This window comes from Salvia splendens, chromosome 3 (assembly GCF_004379255.2).
Source record: "Salvia splendens isolate huo1 chromosome 3, SspV2, whole genome shotgun sequence".
Classification (NCBI taxonomy): Eukaryota; Viridiplantae; Streptophyta; class Magnoliopsida; order Lamiales; family Lamiaceae; genus Salvia; species Salvia splendens.
In genome coordinates, this window is record NC_056034.1 from 20,961,470 (window position 1) to 20,985,846 (window position 24,377).

General features: G+C 37.1%; 2 protein-coding genes across 6 annotated transcripts; one reads left to right on the forward strand and one right to left on the reverse strand.

Annotated features, from left to right (window-relative positions):
* Positions 1-2,487: 2,487 nt before the first annotated feature.
* Positions 2,488-4,231, forward strand: LOC121797437 (glutathione S-transferase L3-like). 2 transcript variants are annotated; one of them, XM_042196193.1, is made up of 10 exons: positions 2,488-2,583; positions 2,682-2,759; positions 2,835-2,895; positions 2,968-3,054; positions 3,143-3,241; positions 3,328-3,430; positions 3,493-3,569; positions 3,642-3,749; positions 3,844-3,924; positions 4,017-4,231. In XM_042196193.1, exons 1-10 carry the CDS (start codon positions 2,567-2,569, stop codon positions 4,020-4,022), a joined length of 717 nt encoding a protein of 238 aa, XP_042052127.1. In that variant the 5' UTR covers positions 2,488-2,566; the 3' UTR covers positions 4,023-4,231. The 2 variants fall into 2 exon arrangements, with proteins under 2 accessions (XP_042052127.1, XP_042052128.1); XM_042196194.1 differs by having other exon boundaries at positions 2,509-2,583; positions 2,685-2,759.
* A 1,424-nt stretch (positions 4,232-5,655) lies between these two features.
* On the reverse strand, positions 5,656-11,514 carry LOC121795432 (two-component response regulator-like APRR7). 4 transcript variants are annotated; one of them, XM_042193967.1, is made up of 11 exons: positions 11,263-11,514; positions 11,097-11,127; positions 10,877-10,924; positions 10,288-10,605; positions 9,585-9,746; positions 9,301-9,503; positions 8,088-8,246; positions 7,477-7,657; positions 7,124-7,394; positions 6,220-7,003; positions 5,656-5,892 (listed from the first exon to the last, which is right to left on the reverse strand). In XM_042193967.1, the coding sequence occupies exons 4-11, from the start codon at positions 10,592-10,594 to the stop codon at positions 5,785-5,787; spliced, it is 2,175 nt and encodes a 724-aa protein (XP_042049901.1). In that variant the 5' UTR covers positions 10,595-10,605; positions 10,877-10,924; positions 11,097-11,127; positions 11,263-11,514; the 3' UTR covers positions 5,656-5,784. The 4 variants fall into 4 exon arrangements, with proteins under 4 accessions (XP_042049901.1, XP_042049900.1, XP_042049902.1 ...); XM_042193966.1 differs by lacking the exon at positions 11,097-11,127; XM_042193968.1 differs by lacking the exon at positions 11,097-11,127 and having other exon boundaries at positions 9,370-9,503; positions 10,288-10,924; positions 11,263-11,511.
* Between the last annotated feature and the right edge of the window lie 12,863 nt (positions 11,515-24,377).

Below are 24,377 nucleotides of genomic sequence, written 5' to 3' on the forward strand. Positions count from 1 at the left end.
TTTCAAACTATCTCTGCAGCAGATTCCAAAATCAGATGAAGAAGGGCAAGAAATATCAAAAATCCCTTATGCAAGTATTATAGGAAGCATCATGTATAGCATGATCTGCACAAGGCCAGATTTGGCTCATGGTGTGAGTGTCATAAGCAGATATATGAAAGAATTTGGCAGAGAGCACTGGTGTGCATTGAAGTGGATTCTCAGGTATCTAGAGGGCAGCAAGAAACTTGGAATATTGTTCAAGAGAGATAACTCAGCAGATGATGATCCATTGATTGGATATTGTGACTCTGACTATGCTGCAAATTTGGACAGCAGGAAGTCTCAGACAGGCTATGTCTTCAAACTTTATGGTGCTGCAGTTAGCTGAAAATCTACACTTCAATTGGTTGTTGCCCTATCCACCGCAGAGGCTGAGTATATTGCCCTTACAGAGGCAGTAAAGGAAGGGATTTGGTTGAAGGGGATCTTGGCTGATTTTGGACTGGAACAAAAGAAAGTTAAGGTGTTTTGTGACAATACTGGAGCCATCAGTTTATCAAGACATCAAGTGTTTCATGAAAGATGTAAACACATAGACATCTGGCTACATTTTATTAGGGATATGATTGAGAAGGATGAAGTAGAGGTGATGAAGATTGGCACTGAAGATAATGATGCTGATGCATTGACAAAGGCACTGCCAGCCTCCAAACTTAAGCATTGCTTAAGGCTAGTAAGTGTGATTACACGATGAGGTGGAGTGATGGTATGGAGACAAAGTCTGAGGAATGATTCACATGTCCAAGGTGGAGATTGTTAGGTTCGTGACCATGTGAATTGGCTCGTGGCTGGTTCGGACGAGAGAGAGCTTAGCTCATAGGCTCGGATAAAACAGAAAGCTAATCATGCACGCGGTTTAGAGAGGCAGTTACAACCGATTGCTTCTAGCCGTTGCATAACAGTTTTGGACGTTGCATGAAGAGTATATAAGTTGAGGAGCTGCTCAGTTCCAGTATGAATGCATATGTGTGAGGAGAATCGAAGAGGGAGAGAAGAAAGAGATACTTGAGCTCATATCTTGAGAGTAGATAGCGTGCGTGTGTTGTTCTTCATTCTCATTTGTGTTTCCCATTGTAATCTCCATCTTTAGCCGTGAATAAAAGATCTCAGATAGTTTCCCGTAGACGTAGGTTTGATTTAAACCGAACCACGTAAAATCCTTGTGTTGTTTCGTTGTTGAATGTTCTGTTTTCATCGCTATCACCATAATTCTACAATTTGCAAAAATCTTTTTTCATTTATTGAAATTGTGGGATGCCCTATCTGCCACAGCACCACCTCTCAGCCCTTCTACATGTAAGGCCGCCTACACCGACGTTCTACAACGGCACGCCGCTGGTGCGCTGCGGTGCAAGATATTTTTCCAAACATTTCATCGCCATTTTGAGTCGTACTTTCAGGTTCGATCTCGACTCTAGTTTTCTTGCCGAAATCATGGTGGATGATGCTAGCACAACAACCATTTATTGGAGAAAGCTCTTGGGTTTTTCTATTGATATTTTTAGTCCCGAAAGTAGAATTGTTTGATGATGTATGATAATTCGACAAATGAGAATATTTATAGGGAGAAAAAAGTTAAGAGCAATATATAAAATTAATAGGGCCAATAAATGTTTGAGAAGAAGAAATGGCTGAGAATTCATGGAGGTTTTGTAAGTGCTATATTTTAATATGTAATTTAATCGTTCATTGTAATTAGTGATTCCAATTACATTTCTAAAATAAATACAATACACTACGTATTTCATATGTGCTCAAATGGAATTTCTTTCAAAAACTCCCTTTTGTATAGATGTATAGATTACACTTTTCTTAGACAACGTACGTTATTATTATTAAGAAATTTAGGTTAAATTGTCAAAATTTTAAATGAATGTTAAAAGGAAATAAATTATTTTGGAGCGCATTTTCTATTGCCAAAGGAATTAAAACGATTCTTTCCGTATTTAAATATCAACATAAGTATTATGATTTCCATATTAATATGTTAATGAATTTGAACATATGAGGAAGCTAAAGCGTGCAATAGTAAAAATTTAAAATGAATTATCATTAATACAATTATGAGTAGTATGGCAGTTACAATTTCATGATTGAATTCAACCGATAAATAAAATAAATTAAAAAATTACATTCAAAATCCAAAATTTATAAATATTTAATATTTTGTCCAAAAATTTATAAATATTTAAAATGTTGGTCAAAACTCGCATTTTATATATGTATAGATAGATAGATTATTTCCACTACTTTTCTCATTATCATTTATTTTACCAATTAAAGTATGAAAATTCATGCCGTCTGACTTATTTTTATATGATGGATGGGATATTATAATTTGGTACTCCCATCATTTATCAAATTCGTCTGATCTTATTATAATATTATTTCAACCAATTTTATATTATTTTTTACTTATTAATTAAATACTAGATGGCACATGAAATGAGTTGACACTTTGGAGTAGTAGCGTGTTTTTCACCACTCAATCTCATTCTGTCTGAGTCTCTGACTGCCGACAACTATGGCCTCCGTAGCAGCGTAAGATCTCCGTACATCCATTCATTTCATCGCCGTTTCATGTTGAAGTTTGTTGATTCTCATTTTTTATCGATTATTATATGTCTGCAACATTTCAGTAGCGTCCAAGAAGTTCTTCCACCACTCTTCGATTCAACTTGTCTCGAGCCACCTCCACTCTTCGATGGAACCACTAGGTTACCTATCTCTCTCTCAAACTCTGTGGATAAGTAGTACTGATCTGAATATGTTTCTTACCCCTTTTTTTAAAGGCTATACGTGTTTTACGAGTGCCCCTTTTGCCAGCGTGTGTGGATTGTCAGGAACTTCAAGGTCCCTTTTCTTTACTAGTATTTCTTTTTCTTGTCTCAGTTTATCTTATTTTTATGAGATTTTCATTCCCAGGGTTTACAAGATCAGATCAAACTTGTTGGTATCGAGCTTGCAGATAAACCTGCTTGGTATAAGGAAAAAGTATATCCCCCAAACAAGGTAGAATTTGCCTCTTTTATATTTATAGATTAGCATTACTAGATCAAACTCATTTTCTCTTTTTCCCATCTGTGAATATATCAATTAGTTGCCTTCATTGGAGCACAATGGCAAAATCATTGGAGAAAGCATGGATCTGATAAGATATGTAGACACTAACTTCCAAGGACCATCTCTATTACCAGATGTAAATAAATTACAGCCTTTATCTCCTCATTCTCTTTGCATTTATTTATATACACGTCTTAACAATGCCGTGCTATTTTACTACAGGATCACGAGAAGCTCAAGTTTGCAGACGAGATGATTGCTTACATGGACACGTTCACTAAGAACGTGTTCACGTCATTCAAAGGAGACCCTGTGAAAGCAGCTGGTAGGTCCGAGACATGCTTTTTCTTCCTATGCACTTATGCATTAACTGTATTTATATGTCAGGCGCCGAATTTGACTACTTGGAAGTGGCACTTGCAAAATTTGAGGATGGGCCATTCTTTCTGGGCCAATTTAGCCAAGTAAGTTATGAGATTAAACCAAGACTATTAACATGATTGTTCTCGTAATAATTCATGCTGTGCGCCATTTAGGTGGATGCTGCTTTTGTTCCGTTTATCGAAAGGTTTCAGATCTATCTGAAGGAAGTGTTCAAGTATGATATAATACCAGGCAGGCCAAGGCTAGCTGTATATATAGAGGTGTTCACTAAAATGTTTTTATCTTTATATACATATCTAATCTATATAGTATGTATTAGAAAGTGATAATAATCTTGATAATACGGATGTGCAGGAACTGAACAAGATTGATGCATACAAGCAAACCAAGTGTGATCCTAACTGGCTCATCCAGTTCTACAACAAACAATTTATGGTAGTTTCTCCTTCTATATTAGATTTCCAAACATAACCGTGCATCCGAATCAAGTTTGATTAAATTTGCATGTTTTTCACCTCCTCCAACAGAAGTGATCAGTTAAACTCTGGTGCTGATATACTGCAACAAGTTGATGTTTCCTGTGTTGTTCGAGACCACATGAGTGGTATAGCGTGACAGTTTCTAAGGCAATATTGTATTCGTGTTGCTATAAATAATTCTAAACCACTACATACTGATACTTAATGTTGTGTGTATCCTCTTAATTTTTCTTTAGCTTTTTTGTGCTTCTTTGCAGTCTTAATTTGTTGGTTTCTTTATACTATTAAACCATCTCAAAACTGAAATTCGTCTGAGGAATTTCATATCTATTGAGCGCCAACATTTTTCTTCAAAAGATAGAGATCTAAATTGAAGACAGGAATCAGTAGACAGTGGTGATAATTATTAACTCTTAGGACAAACTTTAATCACAAAACTGCTACTTCCAATGGCCTTGTCTGTTCCGAAGGTCGGAGGGACTCAACTCAAGCAACTAGAACAAAAAGCAATAGAGTATAAATTGACCTGTTTCTGTCCATATTTACACCAATTGTGGCCATCATATGAAGGCCGGTCTGTGATGCTTGCAGAGATCAAGGATATGGTTTTCTCAGCATGAATTTCTACTGGAGTAGTTGCCCACTTCCAATAGTAACTTGCTTTGATTACTGAAGCCTATCACCATCCTTGCCATCTTCTCGCGTAGGAGCAATACTGTATTACTGTTACCCCCCTACATGATTGAAAGGACAACAAGATCTTGAAGAAAAAAGTGTAGGTAAAATATGTTTGCTAAAGTCTTTTCATAATGGAATCCAAAATTTACTAGAATTTTGCTTTCTCAGAGGCCTAGTCAATATACAAGAATTTATGGGGGCCTCATAAATCATAATGTAACAGAGTTTATATACTAACCAAATTTGAGAGGAGAGAAAGTCTCAGCTAACAAGCATTTCAGACAACTCTAATTTACATAATTCGTATTTCATTAGATTCAGGAGGTAGCATCTACATCAGTTAGAGCCGAACAGTAACCAAATTTTTAAACCTGACAAGTAAATTCAGAGAAAACCAATATTAACTATGGCTCGGTGAAGAAGACTATTATCCAGGAGCATAAATGCAGCATAATGGGACATCTCGTCCGAAAATCCTCATATTCAATTATCCTAGGTTGTCGACATGATGATGGGACATCTCGTCAGAAAATCTTCATATTCAATGATCCTAGGTTGTCGACATGACAGAATGGCGAGGTCAATATGTTGATTAAAAATTATGCCATTGTGCTTTAAGGCTAGATCCTAAATGAAATTCCCATACCCCACCCCTTCACATATTGTTTGTTTTGGTCTGATATTTTTATTTTGGAATAAGCAGTAGTGATCAATGATCAGTGATGCTCCAGCCATCAACTAGTTAGATCAATTTGGATAATATATTCTATGAGAATCATCTTCCCAAGCCCATCATTTCAACTGATCGAGGTTGACATAAGCTCCAAATCAACACATTCATCTATTTCCCCTTGTGTGGTGTCTCACAATTTCATATGCACCAAATCACTTGTTGCTACTCATAAATGATTCACTTCATTTTCCTTCCAAGGTAAACTTGGAGTATAGGCTAAGCCATCATGAATCATTCACAGATCCTGATATGCTAACTGAGAGGAGGAACTCAAAATTTGCACACAAAAACAAAACAAGCAATGCCATTCATCAAATAATCGTAAATTTGGACAACATTCTTGCATTAACAGTTCCTATTTGGGAAGAGAAAGATTAGTACATCAACAAGTACAGTGGTGGGGAATCATTCATCTCCAGTTCTACTTGAGCTTTCAGGGCCTGACTGCTTTACAAATTGTCCACGAACACGAGGCCTCTGTTCAGCCAACTTCTTTCTGTTCTGATACCGTACCTGACAACAAACACATTGTAAGGCCTTCCAAATATAACTATCAATAATACTATTGTCAATAATATTTTTTGGTTTCAAACTTACTATTCGTATATTCAACAATACTGCTTGGATCTTTAATCTCATAGATTTTTATAAATAAACAAGTTAGTAACCATAAAATATTAGGCAAGAAAAGAGTTTGCTTATCTTATCCTGAAAACGCACATATCATTTTCATTATTTAGACTCAATTGTGCAATAGCTCAAGAGAGAAGGCTTGGGCATAAAAAGCTCGATCCCACTAGCAATCAATCAACTGTTTCTTTATAGAAACAAAACTTGTACCTTTTTCTTGAAACATCTGTCTTCTCTCTTTTGGCGGAACTTGATAAGGGCAGCTGCCCTCTGAGCAAATTTTTTTTCGTTCCCACTGCCACTGCCACTGCCACAGCCGCTGCCGCTGCCATCTCCACTGGCATTTTTCCCAGCTTGACCAACATCACTCTCTGCATTATTTCCAGTAGCATTCATGGCAGTGCTGCTTCCATTCTGCCCATTGCTTCCATGATTACTTCCAGAGGCACTTCTATTTAGACTAGAGTTCCTCAGTGTACCTTCCACTGGCCCACCTAAAACATTTGTTGACCCACAGTGTGGAGCTTCTGCAGCCAACTTCTTCAAGGATGATTCATCATGGTTGGACGAGGGTTGATTTTCCATGCGAAAGGGATGGTGGTGGTGGTGATAATTTTGGTGGTGAGGGTGCTGAGTTTTGAGCTCCTGGTATGAGCCTATGCAAAGGTCTGTAGATTGTATTCCATTAGGCATGAGGCCGCTCTGCTGTTGATTGTGTCTTAGGTCATTTTTCACAACTCTGAAAGCAGAAGCGCGTAACCCATTAATAGCAGAGGTTGCTTCAGATTTATCTTTAGGGAGTTTATCTGTGGTAGAGCCCATATCGATGTTATTGCTAACACCATTTGAACTTTGATACATAACTTGATCGGATGAATATACTTGTAAATCACCAACAGACTCTCTTTTGGCAACTTCAGTACTATTGTCAAGTATTGAACTGCTACCGGTGATTCCATTAGGAGCTTTGAAAACATTTGTAGGTGTGTTATACCTGCATAGCACAAGGAAAACAAATAAAATTGCAGATACAGATAAGTATTATGTGAGTGCAGTACATCACAGCTGGAACACAAAAGATAAAGTGTTGCATAATTATCCATCCTTCCATAACCTTGAGAAGGCTGACTGCACAGAATGGCGCAAGACGTAGCGATCTTCTTGAGCACATCTCCCTGTATCCCGAACCCCTCTAGCTCTCTTTAGGCTAAGCTCAAAATTTGGCTCTTTACGATCACTGGTTGCAATATTGTCGATATCTAATTTGTATCTGGAAGCAGATTCTCTACCAACAGCTTTGGGCTGTACCTCTGCACGATTGTCATATTTAGGTTCTGCATATATATTCAAAACTGTCTCCAAGTCACTACTCTTCCCAGCGTCATCTGCAATTACATTTAAACTTGCCAAGTCAGATCAAGGGAAGGAACCAAATAAGCCAAAACGTTGGCCATACATAGATCATACCGAGCTTTTTTTGTCCTTGGCCATCCCATGCTGCACTAATTTGCACTTTTTTGTTAGGAGAGTGCTCAGCGTTTGAGCGGATTACTTGGGCACACGTGCTGTCTGGGCACTCAGCAACTTGGTCCATTGGAGATAAAGCTTCAGAGCTGTCAACTTCTACAGCTTGTTTTGTCCAAGAGCTCTGTCAAACAGTATTGTTAGGTGCATCTGAACAAAAGCTTAATATTTTCCCCCTTATGAAAATGTTAGCCAAGAATGTTATCCAGTAACCCAGATAATATTCCAGGAATCCAAAAATTTAGAGCTATATGCAAAATAATTTTCCCTCGGTTCTTTTTTCCAGAACTATCATATCATGTATAGATTTAGAAGTTTAAGGGCTGTTGCTATTCATAGATCTCCAGAATGACAATTCAGTGTTACCAACAAAAACCATGTAACAAGACAATACATGACAATCCAATACTTATCAATTAGATGTTTGGTTTCTTTTACTGTTCACGATCAAAGGCCATCTGTTACAACTAGAACCCAGTTTGGTCACTTTCAATTCCAGATCCCGCAAGTTTATTTTATATACTCCGTGTCGTACAATACAAAAGAATTAATACCTGTGCGCCACTCCCTTCATCACTCCCATCTCCAACATTTAAGCCATTGCTCGCGTTGTTTTCCCCGTCACCACTAGCACTGTTTCCTGACTTCTCACTACCTTTTAATTTCACAGACTTTTGAGTTTGTGTACCACTTTCACTCCCACTTCCACTAGACTGAAAGCAAAGTTAATCAAGATGAAATTGAGAATGTAACAAAGCCTAAATGTGAAAAACAAATTTGTACATAGGGGGGGGGGGGGGGGGGAATACGGGTATCCAAACCCGAAAATCATCTAAAATGTCCACCCGATACCAGACCCGATATATTTTCGGATAATCCAATACCCGCCCCAGGTATCCAAACCCGACGAATCGGGTACCCAAATACCCGACTTTACATGTGTTAATAACTAATAAAAAAATTCAAATTATAATTATATTTATATAACTATAGAAAATATTTATATAGATTAATATCTTTAATGTTGCATTTATTTTGTAGTATAAAACTATAAAAAAAAATGGGTCACTTTTATTTCAAAGTACACGATTATATTTATGAGGATTGGTTATGTAAGTAACACAGTAAAAGTTACACATTAAATTAAAATGTAGAAGCACTGACCTAGAGTAACAGAGATTGACTTATTTATACTATAAGTTTAGAGAAAGTTATAATTAGTAAATAAATTAGCCCGGTTGTTGAAGCCTGAAATGACTAAACTTAATTTATAAAAATACTTAAAATAATAAATTGGGTATTTGGGTAATTCCCGATACCCATTCGGGTTACCAATACCCGAATTATCTTAAATTTCAATATCCAATCCCATACCAATCCCATAAAAGTGGATATTGGATACCCAATACCTGGCGGGTATCGGGTCGGGTACGGGTAAACCCAATACCCGATATCCGTATTCCCACCCTTATTTGTACACTTGAAACAGCCGTGACCTTCTTTATTGTCTCACTAACGATTCTGTTGAGTACAAACCAAAGAGGAGTCGACTAAACTAATCTTCCCTATCTTAAGATACTTTTCTATTCAGATTGTTATGAAACATGACAGGTTATGCCGTCAGCAGCAAAGGATAAAAAGGAGAGCAAGGTCAACACCACCAGGTTTGTCCTAGATTACATGCTAGATATGTGTTCTTGGTAACAAAAAATTCAAACAAGAAATTCCACACCATCGTGCAAAGCAGTTTCAGCTAGTAAGACTGACCAAAATGTATTTGGTCTGTGAAGCAGCATTGCTATGGGCATACAGTGTGAGAAAGTTACAAAAACTCACGCTGTGGCATCTCCTCCACACATGCTGCCAAAGGTTCTTAAGCTCGTTCTTCCTGATAGGTTTAACCAAGAAGTCAACTGCTCCTTTGGAGAGACACTTAAATACTAAGCCCATAGAATCATGAGATGACATCACTGCACATAAAATCTCACAGATTCAAGGTTAGTAATACCTATGTGTGGCAGCAAGTTTATCATAAGATGATAAGTACTTACTAATGACCGGAATATTCTTGCGAGTTTTGTGGTTCATAATCTTGCACAGAAGGCCTATTCCGGATAAACATGGCATCACTACCTCAGTTAAGACAATGTCGATATGGTTAGTTAAAGCATCCAGAATCTGGCATGCTTGAAGTCCATTTGCTGCGTCAAGTACTGCATTAATCAGTCAACCAGAGTTAGATATAACAGAGTGTTATCACATAATGCAAAGAAAATTCCTACTTTGTGGCATTGTCGTTATGTAATACTGCAACAGCTTTGATAATAAGTACGCTTTTACATTCATCAATCAAGTCAAAAGCTAAAAGCCAGATTCGATGAGGTGGAAAAGAAATGCAGAAAGAATGAGAAGGTTTCAATTAAATCTCAGAGAAATCAATGTTTTGTGAAGATGAAGGTGGAGAAACAGAATTCTGGAAGTTCGTTGAATTTGAATATGAACAAAGAAGATAGAAGAGGATTTTCAACACTTGCACATGCAACACCAATAGGCTATTTGTCTTTTTTAGCTTCTCCAAAACAGGGTGTGCTCTATTTAGTACCTCAAACATAATTTGTCTAGCATCTCCCTTGGTAATTAGTGATACTTCGTACGTGATTTTTTCCTAGCATGTTTCATCCTAGCATAATTAGAAATATTTCACCATAAACTCTTAGGTTACATTCGTATTTGACATCGCCTAAAGTTACCTACCTTCGTAATTGCAGTTTTTGAGCAGAGCAGTTACAACATGACGTGTAGAATCGTCATTCTCCACCAGCAAGACCCGAATGGTTCTAACATGAAGAAACCTTTCCCAGCAAACTCCTGTGCTCTGAAACTGCTGCTGCTGTTGTTGCACTTGCAACCCACTAGTTGCACCGTTAGTTTTAACTTGCTCAGCTGCATCTACATTCAGGTCACTGACTTGAATCGAACCATGTTTCAGAACCAAAATTCCATCTTCAGTGCTCTTGTCCTCATCTTGTGTCCCTTTTTCTTCGTTTTCATCAATATTCATTGAAAGACTCCCTGCCAATTAGATCCACAAACTGTCTTTGAAGATTATGCGCAAGAAACTCAATATTCTCTCGCTGACTAAACCTCTGATAAACGTTTGCCAAAAAAGACAACAGGTGCAATAGTATTAGTAGCTTCGTTCTTCAGGCACACAATTCCTACACCACTTAATGAAACTAATCCACCGGAAATTAGCCAGATCATGACATCCAGTATGACAATTATCTGAGTAAAATTGGATAAACAACTCTTTACTTTCACCCCGCCCCAAACTGAATCGAACCTGTTCAGTTAATCCTCCAAAACTCCTTCTCAGTGCTGATACAACACCCTGTAAACAATAAAACTGAGTATCAGACTATAAGCAGGCCATAGAAGTATCAAACCCTAGCCTATCAACTAAGAAGCCCCAGATTATTCATAAAAAATCCCTAGTCTATCAACTAGGAAGCCACAATTATCCATTAAAAATCCAGTAATAACATCCTAATTTCCAAACTTACATCATCAAAAGCCATTACAAACAATCAAGCCCTGCACCACAAACAAAGATACAGAAATCCATAATAACAGAAGTTACCAAAACCAGACATAGATATTCAGCCAAAAAGAAGAAAAAACACTTTGGATATCAATCAGGGGAATCATAACAATATCAATCAACATTACCTCGTCAAATTAGGGCAAAGCGATAGTCAAAGGTGCTCAAACCCCTCCCACAAAATTCAGAGAGATACATAACAAAACAGAGCAACACAAAAGCAAATCACCGCTGCACACAAGACAAGCAGCGCTCAATCAAGAAGCAAAGCAACCAATATTTGGGTTCGGATCCATAATATAGATAAGGCTTATCGAGTATACTTGTTTCTTAGAGGGTCTTTTTCTTCTTAGCTTTCCAGAATTTAACAGCGATTTAGGATTGTTTTTTCCAAAAACTGCCTCGGCGTTCGATGACGTGGCTTCGTTTTGTGGGCTCAGCAGGTGACACGTAGGATTAGGGGACGAAACGTAGGATGGACTCGGGCGACGTGTGGTGATGAATCGGACAAAATCTAAATTAGAGCTTTGAGGCATTGGGCCAAATCAAAACAGATTCGGAGCCTCAAAACGGGGTGACAACTGGCGGGTCGGCATAGAAAAATATCTTCATATTGTGGCCTTATTTGCAACTTGCTCCTTTAACTTATATCATACTCCACTACAACCCAATAGTTATATTCATATTAAAAATATGACTGCGCATGCAAAATGGGACTGGCCCACGGATTTTCAGGTCGGATTCAAGTATTAAAAAATAAAAAGGTATTACAATATCAACTTCTGATATATTATAATTTTTCCCAAAATTTCATTTTTAAATATGTATATATACAAGTTTTGAACTTTTTTTTCATCTTAAAAAAAAGTAACACTATCATATTTAAACTTATTTAACAATTAAAATAAAATTTCACATCACTTTTCATCTCAATTCTATTTCTCTCTCTTCACTCCTCTAATTTTTTTTATGATACTTTATTCTCTATCCACTTTATAAATATTAATTTATTCAATCCTATATCCAAAAAATGTGTCTCGCTTATAATGCGACAAAGAGAGTACTCCCCCCGTCCCAAGGAAGATGACCCTTTCCTTGAGCGGCACGGGATTTTATGCAACTTTATTTTGTGTGTTAAGTGAATAGAGTAAAGTAAGAAAGATGGAATAAAGTAGAGATAAATGTGTTTTCATTATTGGTAATGGGTCATCTTGGTTGGAACAAACCAAAAAGGAAAGTGAGTCATCTTTAATGGGATGAGGGGAGTGCAGATGATTAGTTACAACACACATGAAAACAAGTGAGTCATCTTTAATGGGACGAGGGGAGTACAAATGATTAGTTACACGAACACACATGAAAACAGGGATATAATTGTACCCCAAATATTTGTAGTTAATAGTATTGTATTGAGATAATTGATTAAAATTATTTATAGCATAGCGAAAGGAACATATTTTGACCCTATCCAATACATTCTTTTTCAACTTCTTAATATTGACTCAGTGACTCTCTTCTCAATTCATTTTGATAGCTTTCCTAATATGTTGTACTTTCTCCTCTTAAGTTCTTCGATTTAATTTTGTTTTTATTCATATTTAATTTAATTTTCATAATTTACTTTGTTTTAACAGATATTTATATAACTAATGCAAATTATAAACTTAGTCTTATATCTTTAAATCAACTCAATTTTAGTTACCACTTTGAAATAAGCATCATAAATTAGTTACTATACTTTATGAAATTATTAATCTTATTAAATTCATATTTATATAATATATACCTAGGGGTGTGTTATGAAATTTAAAGTGACAACATATCACCAACTTCGTGTTGCCACGTGACACATAGCTTGTAAAATTATAAACACTACAATACAATATATTGTAGATGGATTTCCGCAGATGGCATTTTAGCATTGTAGATTGTTTAAACTCTTAACATACCAAATTAAATTTCTTTCTTTTCCAAGATTTAGCCACCAAAATCCTCACTTCAGAAGCACACAATCTTGGATTATTTCACCTCACATCACACAATAGGTTCTGAAATGAATATGAAACCATGAACCAGAGTTTAAGATCTAGAATGTGTAACCCGTTTTGATCATGCGTTACTATTGTGACGCATGAGGAGAACGCGTTTAAGATCTAGAACGCGTCAAACAAGTGACACATTATGACAATTGTCTCACACTTAAGTGTGACACGTTTTAAGAAAGCGTTTTCATAAACTTGTAATTTAAATAAAAAAAAACTTCCGGACTTGGAAAGTTAACTTTTGCATGTCGCTCATTTGAGAAATTCGCTCTATTGATGACATAAATTGAGAATTATTTTTTCCTTTTGTAATATACTTCTATATCTTTCAAAAAGTGAAATCTTGTAGTAGTAGAGGACCGGGTATGTTACGATTGCTTTGAAAGCAAATACATAATATAATAATAGTAATAAAATATAAATCAAACAAAGAAGATCTAATCTAAGATCACTTATATATGTAACCACAGTATATATAAAAGTCCAAAATAGGGTGTTGATGTGGTAATTGGTGATGCATGCACCACCCAATGTTTAGTTTAAATTAATAACATAAAAACTGTAAAGTGGAAAATAAATTATAATCATGTCATTGTAATGTACATGAGAACTGCCACTTTGAGGCGCGCTCATGTGCATCACGTTATCTTTTCTATACATAAATAATTATCAATTCAAAATAATAGCATAATAATAAAATTATCTATGTTCAAGTTGCATATAATTATCAATATATAACAGTTCTATTTATGGTAATCCCTTTATACTACAACTAGCTTAAGAATTTAGTTTTTGTTTTGCGATTTGAACATGTAGATATTTTGTCCATAACTAAAAAATAAATTTAGGTTTGCAAACTAAAATTCAAAATCGCTAAAGAACATACTAATATGTAATCTGCACTATATATAATTTGGGATCAGCACAGCGATCGATGCATTATTATTAAGTGAAACAAATTCATTAGTAGTATTTTTTTTCTGGATAAATTCATGAAGGAAAAAAACAAAGCTTTTTAACAGATCCAATTACCAAATCATAATACCCATCAAGACATTATTGAAAAAAGTAGAGTAAATCTCTTCATGGCCATTGTCACGCCCGCATTTTCTAAGGATAGAAAACACGGTTGATCGCGACTAGGGGAGGATTAAAGAAGCGGGGAAGAAAGGGAAAAACAACATAACTCGACCATAGCTCGAAACAAACGGGAATAGCTTGAATAAAATCAGAGTATCTCAACAATTGACAACTCAAATGGATTATATCTCAACAATACATAAACTCAAAAGAAACAACATTCAGCGGAAGCATTTGAGAGAAGAATAATATTATGTATGAAGACACAATATATTCAGAACATTTAAAAGCAAACACAAATCTTCATCAGCTCTGCTCAACACCCACCGCGCTCGTCACAGCTCAACCTGGACATTTTTTAAAAAGAAATGCAGGGCTGAGTACTTGATGCACTCAGTGGACTCATGCCGAAAATATTTTCAATAAAAATATTTATCATGCCATTAACGAGTGACCTCGGGGTTTTAACTTTGAAAGGGCCCGAGTCACTAAAACATCTCACCAACATCATCATCATCAACCTCAACATCATCAACATCACCATACCATATCTGAACATACGTGACAAGGAATGTGGTCACATTCCAAGCCACTAGACCGGCCAACTCAAAGAGATAGCGCACGATCTACGGGGTGTACACTAGCCTGAGTAGGGACTCACTCCCTAGTCAGACCCGAATTCGATTAACCATACATGGCAATAGCCACTTCAGATAGGTCCCATAGCAACACAAAAATATGGCATGACAAACATATTTCGCAAAAATTAAATATACTTAGGACATAGTCCTTATTTAAAAAGAAAACCCACCTCGTTCATTTAAAGCCTTAACTTGTGTTCCATTCCGTTCTTGAAAAGCGTGCGTGAAGTCACCCGTTGATTTAATGCACTCCGGCCTAATCTTCCATTCAATTAATTTGGCCCAAACCAAATTAATTCCCATCCATCTCCTTATCAAAACAGTAGGCTCAAATCTTTATATTGTCCCAAACATTAAAATTAAACAAGCTTGTACTTTTCACCTGTAGCAGCAGCATGTTGATTAACAATATTTGAAGCATGCTTATCTATCTCTGCCTTAGTTTGTTTGAGCAGTGGAGTAGGACGTGATCGAGATTCTCACAAATTCCTGTGCATGGTGGAACGTGCTGAAGCAGCCATCTTGGATATTTCTCGCACCATTCTTTGTTTTTCCATTATCCCATGTTCTGTGACTCTGTTTCTAGTCAACAGTAGACTCTGGTGAAGTTTCTCTGAGATCCTCAGATAGTGTTGTAATTCATGAACTTTTTCAAGATAATCCTACTTGAATCTTTCCATATCCATTATTACCTGCACTAGAATTGGAAATGAATTCGCCAGATTGAATGTGTTTGACAAACTAGTACTCCATCCGTTTAAGACTCTGAACATCGCCACCCATCTTCTCCCTCTCGACAATTTGCGCCGCCTCCGTTCAGCCTGGTCTCTCCATCGCCGCTGCCCCACGCTCCGAATTGCAGCGCCGTCGCCGATGTTTTCGTATTCTCGCCGCTCCGTGTTCAGCCCGTTCATCCCTCTCCGCATCGCGCAAGAACTCTCCTTTCTCTTTCTCGGAAGTTCCTCGTTCGACCGCTCATTACCGCTGCCTCCGGCAGCTCCTACTACTCGGTGCCCGTCGCTGTCCGATCCCACATCAGATTCTCGAATCTCTCCACCAGATTCCGCCTCCAATTCAAGAATAACTTTCTCTCTCTCGCTACTCCTCAGCACCAGCGGCCGCCGCCGCTAGTCGCCCAGTCTGCAGAATCTGCACCGTTGCAGTCCGCGATCAAAAGCCGTCGCCGTCCACGATCCAGCTCCGCCGTCGCCTTGAGTCACCGCTACGTTGAGGTCAGCCGCGGCATCTAGTCGGGTCTCCGTGATTGGCTAAAGCTAAGTCCTTTCTTCTCTAATCTCTGATGAACTCGCCTCTGCACTCTCTAACTCTCTATTTTCTATGAAGTTGATTCCCCATCCTCCAACGTGCAGTTGTGGGCATATCTTATAGATAACCGATTTCATGGAATCATGGGAGGTAGAAACCGGATTTTGTGGAACAGAAATTGGGTGAGACTAATCTCACGTTAAATTCTTGCATATTCAAAATGGGATGAAAATTAATAAATTATTTGGGCTCATAAGAATAAATGGGCTTCCTCAAGCAAATCAGTTGGACTTGTAAAAGAATATATTCAATAGGTCCAAATATGTATTTTTTTTTTCTCAATAAGGAAACAAAGGCGAAAATTTTTCAGGTGTACAAACGACGTCCTTTCAAGAATAAATAAAACGGTTGAAAAATTCGGGGTATTACAGCCATGAATCATGATTGATATTATAAAAGATGAATATGGCATTATACAGGAGTTCTCATGTAGCCATACCATGCTTTGTCTCATTTGTTGATATATGGACTCTAAAATTAGTGTAGTAAGTCATCTGAAATATCAAATTTTTAGTTCAGCTGGAACTAGCAAATCTAAGAGGGGGAGAAATGAATCATAGTGAATTTTATAGTACCTCGTTGCATCTGGTTTATTTGATATGTCTTCATATCGACAAACAACATAAATGCAAGCCATGACTTTTTCTGTGGTACACAAATCTATAGACTGTAGGCAACAGTAAAATTATAGAAAGAAAATGAGCAGTCAATAAAAAGGGAGCATATTCAGGTATGCTCAGTGCACCAGTATTGGAGTTGGAGCTGGAAGAGTTACAGAAAGAATATGCACATTAATAGTTGTTGTATAAACAATAACATCAGTTTGAATACCTTTTTCACGCATAGATTTCATGAGGCCTATAAAATGTTATGTACACCATTTCGTGTTTTCAGTTTTGTAACATGAACTCTGATATAAGTAATAACCCGTAAACCAGTTCCAGCTATGATTTGTTTCACAATAGCAAAGGCAATAGACAAACACTTCTTACACCATCCGCATCGCTGTCTCGAGACAGCGATGCAGGTGCTCCGTCTCGTCCGCATCGAGACAGCGATGCGGGTGCGGGTGCTCCGTCTCGTCCCGTCTCCCTCCGCCGAGAGGAGGTTGGCGAGCTCCCGTGCGTCCGTGACGCCCACTCGCCGACCCACGAGTGGGCGTCGTTTATATCCGCTAAAAAATGTTTTTTTTAAAAAATAATTCCGAAAAAAATTCAAAAAAAAAAATTCCCCCAAACATACTAGCCGTTTTTTCCAATATTTTAAAATTTTTTCTATTTTTTTAAGCCTTCAATCACTTCTATAAACATCAAATCATTCCCACAAGTTATCCACCATAAAAAAAACTCTGTATTCTCACTCAAACACTCTACATTCTTCATCTCAAAACATTATTTTTCTCTCAAATTTAATCCATTCATTGATCCATTTGAGCAAATGCGTCGAATGATGGAAGAATTGCTAGAAGCAGATCGACGTAAGAAGGAGGAGGAAGCCGCAGCGCGTCAAAAGCGACCCCGAAAATACATTCATCGTGACCGGAAGGAAGCCGCCGCAAGGTTGGTACGAGATTACTTTTGTGAGAACTCGGTATGGGGAGATACCTACTTCCGTCGCCGTTTCCGCATGCGGCGGGAGCTATTTCTGCATATCGCAAATACAATGACGGCTCGGGAAGAGTACTTCCAAGAAGGGTTCGACGCTATTGGTCGTTCCAGTCTCACGACGCTTAATAGGGCTCGTTACAAGCATAGTTTTGTAGGATTTATTACACTAACATGGTTGATAATGTGCAAAAAGAGTGGTGAATTTGAGTGTGCAGGGGCTATAAAGCGTAGAAACGGCAAGTGTAGGAATAACTTGATCAACTCGGGAAATGAGTGAAAAATGGCCGGAAATGAAGCTAAGTTGATCAGTTGCATACAAACAGTGAAACCGGCCCAGCCGACAAGTTGATCAAGTGGAGTTTACCACATGAAGTGATGAGTCACAGGAGAGAGAAGAAAAGATGTCATCTCAAGGGCATAAATGTCAAAATAGGATGGGCTTGCCCCAGGAATTTGGCCCAACATCGTCGTATAAATATGGAGATAGTGCACACAAGAGGAAGTTCGACACAATTATCACATTCAGTCACCTCATTTTCACCTTAGTTTTAAAGTATGGAGTAGGAAGCTAGTAGTAGGAGTCGTCGTTCTCACCTCTGTTTTCATCTCTTCTTCCTCGCCAAGGAAGGAGGGACCTGGATCTACGTAGAAGCTTTCGTAGTTTGTGTTTTTGTTGCACCTCGAGGGGTTAAAACAATTTCTATTCTGTTTTTAGTTCATCGTTTCTGTAGCTTAGTTGTTTTTAATGTTTATCTTCCAGTTGCTACTCTAGTTTCCTTTCAGTTGTTAATCGATCATTACATCTTGTTTTGGAATTCTGTTTTCATTGCTTTTTACCGAAGATCGTTTATGAAATGGAGTTTTTAGTTCAAGTTGTTTTGGATCTGATGTTCTCTATTTTCTTTCATCCGCTTTAGTTCAGCTTTGTTTATGCTTTCTCGTAGGTAGATTTACATTTTCAGTTCGTCAACTTGCATGAGAATAGGTTAGAAACTTTAGATATGCTTTCTTTACGTTGATTTCATATGGATTTGTGTCTGATTTCTATTTTTATGTGTGTTGCTCTGTTTAGATCTGCTTTCGTTGTTTCCATTTAGCTGCTTAGTGAAGAAGAAAGTGGTAGTTTGTTAGGATCGCAGTCTCTGTCACCTTTTCGGTGTTTACAGCTTTTTAGTAGTGCGCTTGGTTTGTGTTAGTGGTCCCAAGTTACTTTTTACCTTTCCGTTCCTAGCTTAGTTGATCAAGTTACCTTTCTCTACTTATGATGTCTCTAGTCTAGCTTGGTCAGTTTAGTTTAGTTAGTTGATCAGTTCCTTTCCCTTAGTTTAAAACTTAAACCACTTAAAAGCGTGGCCGCAGCCTAACCTCCCAAATGTCTCAATCCCAACTCCACTCGCCTCCATCTCTGAGGGATTCGACCCTTACTTCCATTTACTAGTTTAATGGTATTGTGGGTTAAGGTCTTCAAAGCCCTGACTCTCTCCGTTCACACACCCAACGACCAGTAGTTGTCAGCCTGTTTGAACCGTCTGTTGTCTGTCTTGATCAAGTTATGCATACTCTACATGTTTTAATTTGCATGTGAACCCTGTGCACTTCAGTTTAAAGAGGAACACACCAGCTTTCTACGCTCCAGAAATGTACTGCAGCAATGTGTCAGCTTGCTACTGGACAAACAACGGATTTGTTCGACGAGTACCTGCACATCGGGGACAACACTGTGAAACTGTGTTTGATGAACTTCTGCAAAGGCGTCCGGGCAGTCTTCACCGATGAATTTCTCCGGAAGCCAAGCACCTCAGATTGTCAGTTTCTTCTCGAACTTAATGAAACAGTGCACGGATTCCCGGGGATGCTTGGCAGCGTCGATTGCATGCATTGGCAATGGAAGAATTGCCCTGTGGCGTGGAGGGGATCATACACGAGCGGCTACAAAGGCACCCACCCCACCGTTATACTCGAGGCCGTTGCCGACTACCGGCTATGGATTTGGCATGCGTTTTTTGGGGGTCCCCGGATCGAACAACGACGTCAACGTGCTCAACCAATCCGACCTCTTCAGCGAAGTTTTGAATGGTAAAGCGCCGACCATAAACTTCACCGCTAACAACCGCCGGTATAAAATGAGGTACTATCTTGCCGACGACATCTATCCGAAGTGGCCAACCTTCGTGAAGACGTTCAACAGACCGATAAATGAAAAACATGCTCTTTTTGCGCAGAAGCAAGAGGCTGCTCGCAAGGATGTGGAGAGAGCGTTCGAGGTTCTACACGCTCGATTCCACATTATCAAATCTCAGGCTCGTACGTGATTTATGGAGAATATGATCGACATCATGTATACGTGCATAATCTTGCACAACATGATTGTCGCCGACGAAGGACCTAATGCGGGAAATTGGTTCGACCCTGAAACCCCGGGAAGCTCTACCACAAGTAGTCCGCCTCGCAGTGGAGTGCATCCGTCTTTGCAAGAGCGACTGTGTTTGGGCAAGGTCACGTGATTCTATCGCCCACGCCCAACTCCAGGAGGATCTAATGGAGCACATTTGGGCAAAATTTGACAACCGTTAGACGATCACCGCATCACTTTCAATGATTATGCGGATTTCAATAAATTGTAATATTAGGATTTCAATTATGTATTTTTCGTATTTTTGGATGTTGTAATTTTCATGGTTTTTAATGATTTTATGAATTATTAGTATTAATTTAATATTTCAATGAAATATTAATTGAATTTGTTGGAAATAAAAATAAAAATTGAAATTGAATGAATAGTTAAGGGATGAGATGATTAAGAGATGGAGGGTTGCAGGTGTTGTCTTAGTTAAGAAATGGGGTAAAAAGTGCAGTGGGGCCTATGAATAATTAAGGGATGAGATGATATTGAGACGGTATTGAGACATGGATGTGGATAGCCTTATTAACATCAAAACCTACGACAATAACTAGTTTACCTTTAAGTCTTTAACGTAGGTGAATCCTATCAACTATTAAAAGTGATTTGGCTAGCTGGAATGCCTTTAGCATCGACAAATAATCATTTCTTAATCAATATATTTAGCATTGAGCTTATTTAATTTGTTTTACATTTACTTTAATTTATCAAATGGTGTGGGTTTTTCGTAACCCAATAATTCCGATATCTTTGGTAGTGTTAGTTAATATTTAGCATTGCTAGGATTGCTATTATATTGAAACGTGCGTCTGGTGAGTCTGGTTTGATAATATCCTCAAGAGGAGCTCGAACCAAGGTTTTATTATTCGGAACCTAGTTAGTTGGAATTTCATTATTCCATGAATAATAAATAAATGTTTCTTGCTAAGTCCACTCTTGGAATTGAAAAGATATTAATTAATTAAGTCTATAACAGAATTTATTAATTAATGCACATTTATATCTTAAGTGCGAGAAATAACCTTTTAAAAGTAGAAACCCAGATTACTTGTAATTTCATATTTGGATGGGTAATTCAATATTATTACTGTAGTGGCTGTTAATAATATTCCAATATAAGCTTGTATTAAATTGTGGTTTCAATTTAATTATAAGAGCTAATTGGGTGAGGCCACATCCAAACCGCCATACATCCTGATGGACTCAATATGTAACTTAATATAAATAGGAGAATAAATGAGAGACAGATACACTTTTTTCCCCTGAAACTTTTATCCCTCTCTCTCTCTCTCTCTAAGTAGGAGTCGAATTTTTCTCCTATTTTGTGTGGGAGTTTTGTCTTCTTTATTTAAGTCATAGTATTTTGATAAGATCAGATCACCCTGACATCGAAATACAGTTCGGGAACCAGTCAAAAGATTTGTGGTCAAGTATTGAAGATCATCACGTGGAGAAGTAGCAAGCTATCTTCGATTCTTTGGAGAATCAAGAAGGTATAATTTCCTATCCGTAGAAAAACATGTTTTAGGTTTCAATTAATCAAAAGCATGTTTTAATTCAAGTTTTGAGCATGATACATGTGATAATTATGCGAATAGCTTTTGTCTAAATAATCTGCTAAACACAATGACGGACAGGAATTGAAACTCGTGGGGTCAAATACAATAAAAAATAATGATAAATATAATATTTAAATAATTATTTTTTAAAAAGTATTTACTTTAAATAGTTTATTTTCTGACCTAAATTTTTTTTAAGTTATCTTTAAATATTTTAAAACTAATCTTATTGATATTTATCACTAATTTTACAAAAAAAATAAATAAAAAATATGATGAAATTATCATTAATAAAATGAACATTATAATTATAATTACTCTTAATTAATCTATAACTATCACTTTTAAGAGTTAGGCCCAATTATTTAGCCCATTTCATATAAAAGTAAGAATTATAATTTAGAACACGGTCTTCTTCTCCATCGGTTCTTTCCACGGCGGCGACCCCTCCCTTTTCCTCTCCATCTCTCTCATCTATTATTTCAATTGTTATTCTCTATCTCTTTTATTTCCCGCAAAGGATGAAGAATTACGGTGGAGATCTGTCTCTTGGCGTCAAGGCGGAGCTCCGTGGGGTCGAAGCTGGAGTTGCGCCGGATCTCGAAGGTCCTATAATGGAGTTTCCGGCAGCTCTTGGCGGACGACGGTGGGGTCGGTCGACCCCACCTGGGTCCGTCATTGGCTAGATAGATCTAATTCTCTAATTTAATTGCGCTTCTGCTGCCAACCCCATCGGCCATCATTGACGCCCCTAGTGTCTGTGATCAACTTTGTGCCGCATGAACAATGTTTACGTGACTCGTTCTAGTCTAGTATGAACCGTGGTAGGTGTTGTAGTTGGAACTTGTATAAAACATAATCGAGTGCATCCATGACACTTATCTCATATTTTTAATCTATGTGTTTTTATTTGCAATTGCTTACTTTTGTTCTTTATTTTTCAATTTTCTTTTTTTAAATTAAAAATCTTTTATTTCTCCAAATAGTAAACGAAGTTTAGCATGAGATAGTCATCTGTAATAGTTTACCCGATACTGACCTTTAGCTATACTATATATACTTTGTATGATGTAGTTATATTTATTTATTTATTTAAAAAAAAAGTTGACCATTTCTCGATTTATGAGGATGACGACGATGATCTGACATGGATGAGGTAGACGAACTGGAGGCTAGCTTATCGAGAACAACATTGCAAATTAAAGAACAAGGCGGCAGTGCATGATCATCATATTATTCCAGAAAAATATTTGAGAAATCGATCGGATTTTTGACTAGTTATCTAAGTGAATGTAGTATTCAATTTGTGAAAATAGATGCGGATTATTTGTAGACTTCAATTACATTGAGTAAGTTTTGTACGTTTAGAGACTAGAATTATTTGTGGTCAATTATTTCTCCGCTGGAAGATTGGAACATCCACTCAATTGTACCTGTTCTACATGAATATAAGAAAGTTTGAGGAAAAATAGATTTGATTTTTATATATTAATATTATTATGGAATGTGAATGTATGATTTAATAATTTAAGAGTGCATTTACTTAAAATGAAAAAATGTAAGTGAGATTTTAATCATGAATGTTTTGAAATAGCAAAATGAGATAATTATTTTATGGATGGAGAGAGTAATTGATTTCTCCAAGTATGATGTTTGTTCTCACAATAACGTTGCTGAAAATATTGGATTATAATTTGATACATCTGTGGACTGTGGTATCAAATCTTTCAGCTAAGTATTTTCAAGTTGAATATATTTTTATAAATAAATAATAATGTATTATTATAAAATAAATTATTATTATCCTTAATAATATAAAATAATTATCATTTATACATATAAAATTACTTAATAAAGATTTTGAAAAGTCTTACTCCATTAATACGTCTTCCTCAATCTATTACTCCATTCGTCCCCAAAGAATATGAACTATTTCCTTTTTCATTCGTCCCTAAAAAGTATGGACTTCCTAATTTTAGCAATTCAAACAATATATTACCCCTACACATAATTTTATTTACAACTTATATTATTACTATTAACAACTTATACCATTACAATAACGTGAACTTCACTCTCCACTAACAATGCTAGAATGAAAATAATGTTCATACTTTTTGAAAATGGAGGAAGTACAATTTTCACTTATATCAATATAATAATGTGGCCTTCACTCTCCACTAATAATGCTAGAATGAAAATAATGTTCATACTTTATGGAAATGGTGGAAGTACAATTTTCAATTCTGAGAGCAAAACAATGCTAGAATCAATATTACTATACATTGCATTCACCACGAAGTCAATTGAGAATAAATATCAAATTAGTAAAATTTGTCCCCCAATATTTGGCTACACAAAAGATAGGTTAAATTTTATTGTCGGCCATTAAGTAGGCCTAGAGATGCCCACCGGTTCGGGTTCCGGCGGTTAACCGGCGAATCGGAACCGGCGGTTCCTGTTCCGAACCGAAACGGTGGTAATTTTCCCGAACCGGAACCGTCGCAATTCGGGTCGCGGTCTTGTTCAGGTTCAAGATATTTCGAACCGGAACCGTCGCCGAACCGGCGGTTCGGGACGGTTCGGA

What these genes read in the sequence shown, in the direction of transcription:
- LOC121797437 (XM_042196193.1), top strand. An exon ending in AGACCCTGTGAAAGCAGCTG is followed by an intron (nt 3,431 to 3,492) that starts GTAGGTCCGAGA and finishes TTTATATGTCAG; the next exon opens with GCGCCGAATTTGACTACTTG. An exon ending in TTCTGGGCCAATTTAGCCAA is followed by an intron (nt 3,570 to 3,641) that starts GTAAGTTATGAG and finishes TGCGCCATTTAG; the next exon opens with GTGGATGCTGCTTTTGTTCC.
- LOC121795432 (XM_042193966.1), bottom strand. Translation starts at nt 10,594, where the DNA reads ATGAATATTGATGAAAACGAAGAAAAAGGGACACAAGATGAGGACAAG. An exon ending in CAAAAACTGCAATTACGAAG is followed by an intron (nt 9,747 to 10,287) that starts GTAGGTAACTTT and finishes TGATTAATGCAG; the next exon opens with TACTTGACGCAGCAAATGGA. An exon ending in ATGAAGGGAGTGGCGCACAG is followed by an intron (nt 7,658 to 8,087) that starts GTATTAATTCTT and finishes ACTGTTTGACAG; the next exon opens with AGCTCTTGGACAAAACAAGC.